A 12766-nucleotide genomic window follows, 5' to 3' on the forward strand; every position below is an offset into this window, starting at 1 on the left:
CGAAGGGCCTGGCAGGAGAGGAGGCGTGGATCCGTGCTCTCAATTCTCTGTGCACTGAGCTTATCAAGGGGCCAGCACTTCGGGGAGGCTAAGCCAAGATTTACCCTTTACCCGTCTGCCATCTTTCCTGGTGGATGAGGGGTGAGGGAATCGGAGATACTTGATCTTTCCCACCCCTTCCCATCACACTCCCACCTGGACTCCTGCACAGCAGCCTCGCTTTCTTCGCTGGACCAGCCTTCAGCCCACTTATTTTATTAGAAGGTCACGTAAGCCACGCTGAGTGGCAGCAGCTCGGCAGGCATTTGCTGCCCAGAGACAGTGTTTAAGATCTGCGTGGGTGAGTGTTTTCCAAACTGTGTTCCAAGGATGGTTAAAAGGCACCGGTCAACCAAATGGGAAGAAGCACTGATTTAAGCGAAGTAGAACACATTCTGTACTGCCAGGCCTTTCAGAGCCCGGGAGCGTTTCTGCATCTCCCCGGGTGACACATGGCAGGTGCAGGTGCCTGGCTGGAGCGTGCACATCCGTTTGGTTTTAGCAGAGCATCTCGAGTCCAGTATTCCCTGGAGCACCTTGGGAAATCCTGATATGTACTGATGGAAAAAGAGAACATTCCCTGACTCCATAAATTCCTTAGCTTATGGCCGTTATTCCAAGTGTGTGACCATTGAATTGCTTTGTACCAAGTGCAAGACAATCGAATTGCTTCGTCCCTCTAGGAGGACACGGGAATTAGATGTGGCAGTGAAATAGAACCCTGTCTCAATCAGGAAAGCTATTCGAAGCAGGTACTACTGTCCTCTGCATTTTGTGCTTAAAAAAGATGAGTTTTAAGAAATCAGTGAGGACATATGAGGCTGTCACTTTACTACAGACTCAGAGCTGCATTTAGGAAGAAGCAGAGGGAGTCACGTGACAGTTTCGTATCTTCAAAGATAATATTTTATATATTTATTTTGAAAATCTTACCATGTCTCTGGGTTTCCTTCTCAGTTTGTATTTGTTATTTGATGATCAAGGACAAGTCCTTCTTCTGGGTGAACATCTTCCGCTTCTCTGTGGTCTGTCGCTTCTTGCTTCTGAGCACTTTTCCTTATCACTTTCCTATTTTTTTCCCCCTGCCTTAATTTTCTTACATATCCCATTTTATAGAATGGGCATTTGAGCCATGATTAGAAAAGATTGGAAAAGAACACTACTTCTTTTCAAAAGGGAAAGGGAAAACACAAAAGTGAAGAAAGTTGTGTTATTTATTGGTAGAAAAAATAGATGACATCATTTCAGAATGTCCTAAATGGCAAGACAAAGCACTGATAATTAGCTTCATTGTGAATCTTATCCTTTGAATGCCTTTAACGGAGAGAAAGTAGGTTTTAACTTTACTTTGATAACATGTTCATGGACTTCCCTGGTGACTTCCTGGTTAAGAATCCGCCTGCCAATGCAGGGGACACGGGTTCGAGGCCTGGTCCTGGAAGATCCCACATGCCCCAGAGCAACTAAGCCCCTGAGCCACAACTACTGAAGCCCACGCACCTAGAGCCTGTGCTCCGCAACAAGAGAAGCCACGGCAATGAGCAGCCCGTGCAATGCAACGAAGAGTAGCCCCTGCTTGCCGTAACTAGAGAAAGCCCGCGCGTAGCAACATAGACCTAACACAGCCTAAAATAACAAAACTAAAAAAAAATGTGCATATAAACAAAGGTTTCAGTACTTTGTTCCTGATTTGGTAAGGTCTATCGTTTGTGGTTTTGCTTTGACTCTTCATCATTACAGAAACTTTTCTTTTCCTATGTTTTTGTTTTTTATTTAACTTATTTGGATTAAAAAAAAAAATCAGTTTTTGTGAATATGATCCACCTTAGCTTTTTATTTAAACCAAAACCAGAAAGGAACTACAAGGCTCTGTGTGGGAGGACAGACAGATGCCATGGAATCCCCTTTGTTCTAGGGGACTGACAGTTTCCACCAGCCCATCTTCTGAGGGGAGTGTTTGTGTTGGTGAGATAACACCTTTGCTTTGCTTATACGTGGCAGGAAAAGTGGCAGCGTGGAAAGCTAATTTTGCTCCTCACTAAAGCAGGGAGCATCAGAGATGCTACAGTGTTAAACTTCTTCCCGTCTCCTGTTTGGCAGACTCAGATCCAGGATGGCTTTCCACGAGCAAACAAAACAGCACTAGTCAGTGGTTTAACCAGTTGCTTCCTACCTGAAAGCCAGTGGCTTTTCCCCAAGGCTCCAGAGATGGTGGAGCTGCACCATCTTGTCTCCTGAGATGTTATTTGTTGAGCGGTTGAAAGAATATGGATTCTCTCTAGTCTACATGTCTTTACGTCCCATGGCTGCCAGTAATATCTGGGAACCAAGAGCAAAAATGAGCATTGAGTCCTTCCAATGACCAAGAACTTTGATAGAAGGGGGTCTCGGTGTGAATCCAAACACACGAATACAGTTTTGTTCTAAACATCACGTTGAGCGCCAAATGAGTAAACACTGGACCGCTGCTTCTGGGGGACATAGGGCATTAGTCCCGTGATGAGAGCCTGTGGTCACAAGCCTTTCATCAACTGATCGATACATAACCTTGGTTTGTGTGTGTTTCTGTAAAGATGCCTTATTTAATGTGTATCATTGATTCTTAACAGTGAACTCGGCAAAGAGTGCTAGGCTTAGGCGTGAAGGAAGCTTATTTAACACACATGTTTTCTCTGTAAGACACATCATGGCCTTCTTGCACTTGGCGATACCAGACAGCGTTTCAGCATTGCGTTGGGGGCCATCTTAAATAGCAGCATCGCCAATAAAAGGCATAAAAAGGTGAAAATGTGACACATTTAGACGAAGATAAGGACACTTGTTAGTGGCAGGAGAAGGGAAGCTGGAAGGCAGAGCTTCTCCTGGCCCGGCCTCTGCTGGGATGTGTGTGTCCAGCGACTCCAACCTTTGCTGCTCTGTCCATGTTCACAAGTGACCAAGAATGCTTTGCAGGTATTGATTTTGGGGTTTTGAATAAATTAACGAGTAGACAAATTCACAAATTCAGAATCAGCAAATAGTGAGGATTCATTGTATTTTCTGTTAAGCCAAATTTCCCCCACCAAAAAAAAAGTGATGTAAGATTAAATACTGTGTGACGACAAAATCATTCCAGAATACGGTAGTTTGGCTCTGTGATTCCATCATACCCATCCCCCACTTCAGCTTTCAACTTTTCAAATAATCATAGCTTAGATTAGGCTAGAGAGCAAAGGCATTTTTCCTAAAAATGTATGTGTTTGGTAAAAACAAAAACATTTAGCTGTAATCGAGCTAATGCCAAAGGACATTGTGCAGAATGAGATCTGAAAGTCAGGTTGGAATACAAAAGTGTTATAAATTCTCAGTAGTTTAGCTTATTTATAGAGGATTTGCCTTCTAAATGAGCTGGATTTTCTTTCATTTTTTAATTTAATTTTTAAGACAGTGTTTTGAGGTCTATCAAGTAATTCGTGTCTATGGTTTTTGTTTTGGTGTATTGCAATTATGCTTTTAAAAATTGGTAATGATACTCCAATGCTACGTGGGCATTTAAAACACCACCCGTATATTAGAGCTGAAACAAATCAAGCCAGGAGAGGGCTTTCTCCCTGTCATTGCTAGAGTTCAAGGCTCCCCCAGGAAGTGCAAAGCATATTGTTTTTGCCTGAGACGAACTACTGCTATTGATGTGTGCTTTCTTGTTATCTAGAGTAATGGCAGCCTGTTGGTGAGCAAACCAGGAAAGCTTCCTCTTAAAGCAGGAGGCTGGATAGTAAATATTTCAGGCTTTTCGGGCCAGATGGTCTCTGTGGCAGCAACTCCACTGTGCTGTGATTGTGTGAGAGTCGCTGTAGACAATCCATAAATGAATAAGTGTGACTGCCTTCCAAGAAAGCTTTATTTTCAGACATGGAAATTTGAATTTCATATACTTTTCATGTACCACAAAATCTTCTTCTTCTTTTGATTTCCTCCTACCAGTGAAAACTTGTAAAAACCATCCTTAGTTTGTGGGCCAGACAGAAACAGAGGTTGGGGCAGATTTGGCCCATTTGCTGACCCTTGTCTTAAAACTGGCATTGTTAAAACTGTGTCATATGACTGTCCCTTGCATCTGTATTTCTAGGTCAAATAGATGATGACTACATTTCTTAGTTCAATCTGGAAGTAAAGAATTTAGAACATATGTACATCTATGCATTAAAAGTCATATATATTTGTGTGTATGTATACATATGTGTGTGTATGCATGGTTATATATTATACATTTGTGTGTGTATGTGCATATGTATATGTCTATGTATTCTACATATACAGTCTCTCATACCTGCTAGATTAGGCAGTCGGGTAACATGAAAGAAGCCCAGACTTGGAAGTAAAAGAGACCTAGAATTATACCCTGATTGCATGACCTCGGAAACATTCCTTAACCTTACTGAGTCTGCCTACTCATCCCTAAAGGGGAGTTAATATTATCTACCTCATATGGTTGACTGAGAAAAACTAGATAATATGTACAAAATGTACCTGGGACATGGATGTATATGATAAATAATTGTGTTTTGAATTATTCATTTTTTTATAAAGAAAAGATTTGGTGTGTTTCCCTCAGGAGATCCAAGTCTCACGTCTAATGTAGATTTTCAGTATATTCTGTCCTGTTTGATAAAAATAAGCATGGCCACATCCCTAAATCAATTTTCACACCTTTCTTTATTCTCTTTCCGGTGGTGCTGTTAGTGGCCTTGTGTTACTGTTTGCTGTGACCTCAATGTTTTTGTCCTTGGATGCAGGCATCTTTAGACATCCCCGTGACTGCCACCCCCATCCCCACCCTGGGCTCTGCATCCCTGTGTTATAATTCCCCTAGAGCAATATCTGTCCTTTCAATAGAGTAGTCCCTTATTTGACAGAAAGAGACAAAACTATTTCTGCTTCTGAAACTTTCTTGGTAGGGGCACTGGCTAGAAAATAGTACAAAATGGAAAACTTGCCAGACAGCAAGAGTTCATGACAAGGAAACCTTTTCAGGGGGTGCTTAAATCTGTTTTTAAGAAACCTATTTAAGATAAGCCTCATCCTTTGAACTGCATGTTTTAACCCTGTTGTTTGTTAGAAAAAAAACAAAGTCGATTTCTTAATGGTGAGGTGGTAGGTAAAATCAAGATAGTCGTCAACCTATGATTGTCCGACAGCACCTAAATTCAGATATCTTCATTTAATCACATTTACTTCAAAGTAGCAAACATTCAGTGCAAATCATACCCACTTTATAGTCGTGGTATGTGTTGAAACATTTATATCCTAAATTATAAACTTGATGAAAAAGCTAACAAAACTTGTACTCATAAGTCCCTTAATTGAAATGAACTTCTAAGAAAGAGCTGGAAAATGACCTTTTAAAAAACGTGCTTCAGTTTTTTGGAAAGAAACATTGAAGTGATTGCTTCAAACTTGCAACACATTATGCACCTTCTGTTGTTTAAAACCTAAGGTGTCCTACTAAGTTTTTATTTATATATTTCATAGAAATCTACATGTCTGTGCATCTGTGTGCAGGTGTATAGACACAGACCGGTAAACATATCTATAAAGATTGTTTTCCTCTTTTTGTCTCTGCAGTTAGCTGTAAGTCAGTGCTGGAACCTGCCAAGTTCAGAAGTTTGCTTCAGAAGTTTCCAGTTAATGGAAAGGGCCAGTCCATTGGTCTCCAGTGTATCTGTAATCAGACTCTGTCTTTCTTTGCTTCTTGGCGTTCCAGCTGGAAGACTGAGAGCAACAAAGTTTCAGGCGTAAACTTATGTTCACTTCTTTGGTTGTGGCCTCACTGGCGAGTCATCTTGCTGGGGAATTTGGGGAATTGGCTTCTTGCTGAGTCTTGCTGTGTCTCTAGCCTGGCTGAGACGCTGGGTAAGTGCTTGCTCAGGCATCTGTGCGTTTGCACTTAGCAGGCTGAGAACTGGGCTGGAGGTAGTGTTAGGTGTATCACGGGCATCCTGGCTGGTTAGGTAAGGAGGAGAGAAGGTGTGTGGTCCTACGAGCTCCATGCTGTTCCCATCTGTCATTTGGCTGTTCTTGTCTCCCTTCTGTTCTTTCATTGTGTTCCTTATTTTTTCTCCAACTAAAGCTTAAATTTCATAAAATTGTCTAATTTTTTGATGCCCTTCCCCCCAGAGCATGTAGTAAATATTCTATAAATATTTGGACAATAAGGCTCAGAATCTTGGGGCAAAAAACTTTTGAGGGTGCTAAGTTCTCTTAATGTGATGGATGAAAAAACAGATTCAGAGGTTTTAACCTGGCTTTTCTAGTGTCTAATTCCTTCCCCCACTTCCTTTCTCTCTCCTTTTCCACGGTAGGGCCATGGCCTTGTGTTGGATTAAATTAAATATGGTGCATTAAATTTACAAGTGACAACTTTTAAAAACAGATCCACATGAGCATGCTTTATATGTGTACGTTATATTCTAAGAGTTAATGCATCCCTTTAAAAATGAGGATTATTCCATTTTTATGAGACGCTTCAGCGCTTGTAGTTGATAAAGGAAAAAATATAACTTTTGGTAAGAAGAAGGACAAACCTGCTGAGGAAAGGGATCTTCATCTGTTCCGTTCATGATGGACTCCCAAGTGCCTGGAGTAGAGAGATGCTTGGTGGAGACTTGAACCGGATGAATGCATGTATAAGAGGGAGGGAAGAAGGCAGGAAAGATGGATGAACTTCTGGGTTTGGCTTTCAAAGTACCCTTTTCATGGCCAGAGTGATGGCGTTCTCGGGCCACTGGTGGCGCTGGGCATCAGTCTGTGCTGTGGCCACTCTGATCAGAGCATCTGGCCGGTTCCTGCTCTGCCTGTAGCTGCTCCCGCCAGGCAGGATACGGCTGTTTCCCGGGAGCCCTGTCTGGAGAGCCCTGGGAAGGCTTGTTCCTCCACTTGTTCTCAATGTCCGTCTGCTTTTTGCCCCTCAGTTGTCCTGTCTCAGACTTCAGTAGAGAGAGAACCTAGCAAGATCCCATTGCAGGAATATCTGTGCATCTCTTCCTTTCTCTGTATTCTCAGTGAAAAAAATGTATATTAACCCCCTAAACAGGACCGAGTTTCATTTCATTTCTGTTCTCCTGCTGGGCCCCTCCTCCCCCTGTGTGTTTCGTATTTCAGTTTGGCGGCATCCTGGCACAGGGACGTCTAGTATAGCAGGTGTTTCTGGGATGACTTCTATCTGGGAAGCCCCCTGAGCTTTTCCATTGCGGGTCCTGCTCATTGCTTTCTCCATGCTTGCATCCATCGCACAGACATAAATAATGCAGTCCTTTGGTTGCAGTGTTCATTCAGGCAACAGGCAGTAGTGAAAATGCCACGATATTTGGAATCAGGAAGATTGGGTTTTTAAGTTACACCCGCCATAGACTCATCTCATGTTCTTGGACCATTACTTTGTATCTAAATCTCTTTGTTCTTGAAATATTGAATCCTTGAAGAATCTGCACGTGAAATAATAAATAAGACAGTGGAGTAATATCTGCCCAGGGTATGTAACATATTATGTGTGTAGTAAATGGTCACTTATAATTACTTTTTTTAAATTGAAAATTTTATGGGGATAATTGTGGAGTCAGATGCAGTAGTAAAAAATAATACAGATTCCTATGTACACTTCACCCAGTTTCTTCCGATGGTAACGTTTGGCAAACCTAAAGTATAATGTCACAAGCAGGGTATTGACATTGTTAAAATCTAGAGCTTTTTCAGAGTTCCCCAGTTTTACTTGTACTTGTGTATGCATGTGGCTGTATTTACTGCTATATAATTTTTTCACTGTTTTATTGTGATAAAATACAAATCACTTAAAATGTATCATCTTAACCATTTTTAAGCGCACAGTTCAGGGGTATTAAATACATTCATAATCTTGTGGAACCATCACCACCCTTCACCTCCAGAACTCTTTCGTCTTGTAAAACTGAAACTCTGCACGCATCAAACAATAACTTCCCAGCCTCAGGCAACCACCATTCTCTTTTCTGTCTCTGTGAATTTACTACTCTGGGTATTTGCCCTTCTAGGACTGACTTATTTCACTGAGCGTCACGTTTTCCAGGTTCATCCATATCATAGCACGTGTCAGAATTTTTTTTGTCCTTCTTAAGACTGAATAATATTCCATAGTGTGTATAGACCGCATTGTGCTTATCCACTTATCCATCAGTGGGAACTTGGGTTCCTTCCGCGCTGTTGTGACTGATGCCGCTATGAGCTGTACGATTTTATTACCTGGGTAGGTTTGCGCCTCCATCACCACAGTCAAGACCCCAGCACTTCCAGCATCACAAGGATTGCTCCTGTTGTCCTTTCGTGACCACACCCATCTCCCTCCTGTTCCTTCTCCCTCCATCCCTGAGCCCTGGCAACCACTCATCTGTCCTCCGTTTCTAAAATGTTGACATCACATGATGCTACGTAAATGGAGTCAAATAGCGTGTAATCTTTCATGATGGGCTTTTTCACTCGGCACAGTTCTCTGGAGATTCATCCAAGTCGGGTGTATCCACACTATGGACGTCCCACTGTCGGTTTAATCATTTACCATTTGAACAGCATCTGGACTGTTTCCAGTTTCTGGCTGTCATAAATAAAAGCTTCTATAAACATTCGTGTGCAGGTGTTTAAAAAAATTTTTATTGGAGTATAGTTGATTTACAGTGTTGTGTTAGTATCAGGTGTACAGCAAAGTGAGTCAGTGATACATATATATATATATGCACTCATTTTTAGATTCTTTTCCCACATAGGCCATTACAGAGTACTGAGTAGAGTTCCCTGTGCTATACAGTAGGTCCTTATTAGTTATCTAGTTTATATATAGTACTGTGTATAGGGATTGACATATGCAGGTTTTTATATGAAAGAAAATGTTCATTTCTCCAATGGTGCAATTGCTGGGTTGTGTGTTAGACTTACCCTCCTCGTGTTGCATCAGCCGTGGTCTCCCTGGTGACACAGTTTCCTGCTGTGTAGAAATGGAGGTGAAAATAATGTCATGTGGACCTTTTATCACTAACACTAGCCTGACAACAGACACCTTTAGACAATCATGTTAAGAACATTGATAATTTTGTTACTGGTTCTTTTATCTCCTTTAGCCTCAGTTTCTCTGAAGTGGCTCCACCATCTCAAAAACGTCATTCTGAGAACCTCAGAGCGTGTTGCCCTTCTTCTGTTGCCCTGCTTCTCCCAGGATCAAAGAGTCATAAAGCCCTCTTGATTTTGCCACTGCAGAGATTTTTATATCGCCCTCCTCCTAATTGATACTCTGCTCTCTGAATTTCAGTTAGTATAGTCTCTTCTCTGTAGTACTAATGTGCTGTGTTTCCTGGGATCTCCGAGCCGGGTCACAGCTGACCTTTATAGCTGCAGATTGCAGTTCTCCTCTTCATGGCCACCATCATGTCCACCTCAGGGCCTTTGCACATGCCCTGGAAGGTGCCTTATCCTCTTCACACTGTTAGCTCATTCACCTTCAGCTATCAGCTCAAACGCCACCTCCTCATGGGAGGCCATCTGGTATATGTTCTTCTAGTATCCTGTCCTCTTCTTTCATAATACGTTTAAAATTTTAATTGTATGTATTAGTTGTATAAAACCCCACGTGGTTCAGTCTGGTGCTAGAGTTTCCTCAAAGAAGTTGACCAGAAGATATGTCATCTTAAAGCAATTTAAATCTTATCGCCTCTGGAAAATGACTCAGCCTCTGTCTTCCACGTATCAGTTCTTAACCATGGTACCCTGCCCCACTTTTATGAGGTGAGTCCTTGAGGTACAGTGCTGTCTGACCCACCGCCGTTCACGTCCCTGAAAACTGGGTTTGAGTCTTAGTTGTTTTTGTAGTTTTAGAACCTGGAACACTGACTGGAGGATATTGGGCATTCCATTAATATTTTTGGAAAACATCGATGAATGGTTGAAACTACATATCTTATATATAGGAAATGTTTGGTAAAAGTTGACAAAATGAGTGAATAATGAAAACCTTTCTTAACTTTCCAGGTGATTTTTGAAGTCGTAACTTCTGGACATCAAGGCTACCTCGCCATTGATGAAGTGAAGGTGTTAGGACACCCATGTAGTAAGTTACCTCAGCTTCTAATCATCCGGGGACGTGGTTGGGGGTGTATTTATGTTATGGATAAGAGAAGGCACTAAAACCTGGGGAAGGTTGTCCTCCTCAGAGAGTCCCTGATGGGCCTCTGGGTGGTGCTGTGCTAGCCCAGAAGTTTAAAAACATGTGCGTCATGTGTGATGTCTTTGTACATATCTAAATGTCTTTAAAGTGAAAATCAGGAATAAGGACTAAGGGAACATCCACATTCAACCCCAGCATAGAGCTTTGGGAGCTGAGCAAGCAAAAGTCTGCAAATGTGGGTGTCTGTGTGTGTGCTTAGGTGTACCAGCATGTGTGCTTGTGTGGGCACGTGCATATGTGTGTGCGTGTGTGTGTCTGCATGTGTGCCTGTGTGCATGTGTGTGTGTGTGTGTACGTGCACTGAGTTTCCCATAATCACTACATGTTCATAAAAAGTCAGACAGTCATGTTTGCCTTTTGTAAATTCTGATGAATGGTAGTGAACTGTACAAATTACTCGGTATTCTTTTTTTCCCCACTTAGCATTGTATTTAGGTCAATCCATGAGATTGTATCATATGAATATACTACATTCTATTTTTTCCTATTCCTCTATGAACGTTTAGTGCCCCCCACCCCGGTTTTCCTCTATGACAAACACGGTTGCCGTGAACATCCGTGTGTGTGTGCGTGCCTCTGTGTGCAGTGTGTGAGAGCTTGGGCGAGGTGTATTCTTCAAGGCAGAATTGCTGAGCGGTAGGGTAGAAACATTTTTAGTTTTACTAGATGCTATGAAAAATGTCTGACCAGTTTATATGCCCACCAGCAATGCACGGACGTTTCATTTGCCCTATATCCTTGCCCCAAATTGATATTGTCAGACATTAAATCTTTGACCATCCCAGGGATGGCAGCCTGCTTTATGTTTTAGGATCCCTGGCATAAAAGAGAAATTGGCTCATTCAGACGATTCTAGATCTCTGCTGAAGGTCCCCACCCAAATTCATGAGAGAATGGTTATATCTACACTGATACTAGAAATACCGACACACGCAGGAGTGTCTGCTTTTACAGCATGGATTGAGAGATTGGCGCCATGATCACTCCCTGTGGTGGTTACAGAGAAGCCTGGGTGGTTGGTATCTGATGGGCTGTCATGACACTGTTGTCTGACTCCATCCAGAGGGGTTCTCCTCTCTGAGATCTTTACCTGGTGCTCCAAGTTCAAGCTCAGCAGTCATCTTGTTCATTACTAAGGCAGACGTTACTTTTGTAGCACGGTGCTTGGCCTTTTATTCTGTCAGCAAGACTGGAGAGTTCAAGAAGAATTTCTGCCCCTTTTTTTCTGAAAAGGCAAGAAAATGAACAATGCTGTACCTAATGGGAACAGCATGGCAAATTTAGGAAGCAGAATATAATTACCTGAGTTGGAGCTTGGCCAAATCCTCAGAGTCATAGCCTCGGGCTTGGAAAAGTGCCGTGAGATCTTCTAATGTGCACGAATATTCAGGGCCTCTGATTCACCTCTTACCGGGAGGTAAAAAGTCAGACAGTAATACTGTAGGCCTACTATGGGCTGAGCACTCCATTTCCCAGAGCAAACCTCGCCACAAGGCAGATGTCGCTGCTTCCCTGGGTATAGGTGTGGTGGCCACTGGCCAACAGAATAGCTCCTCAGGTGTAGCCCCTCCCATCCCGCAGGATCTGAGTCATTGCCTTCAGTAAGAGAGAAAGACTTAATGCTTTTCCTTCTATCAGAGCCTTCCTGAAATGTGTCTCCTGCAGTTTTGTGCATTCTTTCCAAGCCCAGCTGCCTGCAGCCACAGAAATGGAGTTTATGTCTCTCCTTTGGAGAATACCGGTGCTGATACTTAACTGGCTTTGCAAACTGCTGCTAGGAGATACAGAATCACAAAACAGGCTCTGTCCCAAGGTGATGGATGCTACAACAACGTGTTGAACTGTGAGCTTTAAATGGTTTTGATGATGGCCTTTCTGTAGTTATTTTTTCCTGAATCGCTAAGTTTATGGGGAAAACATGCAAATGAAGATTTTAAAGAATGCAGTCGTTTTGTCTTAAAATGGAAAGCTTTACAGTTTGTATTCTAAGGGCTTTCCTATCAAGATTTCTAAATAATAATCAATTATTTTGAAATGCTGATGATGTTCATTAAATTTACATCGTGAAGAAACATAAGTATTTCATATCCAAAACTATGCTTTCCCAAAAGATGCAGAACTGCTGAACTTTATTTATTTCGCTCTAAAGGCTCCTGTTTGGATTCATATAGGTTTATGGTAGACATTATGACATTTTTTTAAAAAAATAGCTGTTCTGTTAAGTGTATACAGTTGCTCATAAAATTGATTTTCACGTAGTGACAGTAAGATGCCAGATCAGCCTGAAATGTGAAGATGGCTGTGCAATGGCTTCAGACCACTTATAATGAAGATAGATAATTTTTGTATTTGGTACACATGCTAAAGCTATATTTTGAATTTAGTTCAATAATCCTAGTAGGAGAAACTGAAGAAGCATTTTTTTCAGCTTCGTAATATTGTCTCCTGTTTTTAAGTAGGTTGTAACTTATGCATAGTTGGGTATTACTATTATTACCTTGTGGT

At 41.8% G+C, this 12766-nt stretch overlaps 1 protein-coding gene across 7 annotated transcripts in view; it reads left to right on the forward strand.

Annotated features, from left to right (window-relative positions):
- PTPRM (protein tyrosine phosphatase receptor type M) overlaps nucleotides 1-12766 on the forward strand; it is a 742498-nt gene that overhangs the window by 281053 nt on the left and 448679 nt on the right. For all 7 annotated transcript variants that reach the window (XM_082353481.1, XM_082353483.1, XM_082353486.1 and 4 more), the window contains exon 4: nucleotides 10066-10144. In XM_082353481.1, coding sequence (XP_082209607.1) covers nucleotides 10066-10144 — 79 coding nt within the window. The remainder of the gene's footprint in view (nucleotides 1-10065; nucleotides 10145-12766) is intronic.

This window comes from Balaenoptera borealis, assembly GCF_965194805.1.
Source record: "Balaenoptera borealis genome assembly, chromosome: 14".
Classification (NCBI taxonomy): Eukaryota; Metazoa; Chordata; class Mammalia; order Artiodactyla; family Balaenopteridae; genus Balaenoptera; species Balaenoptera borealis.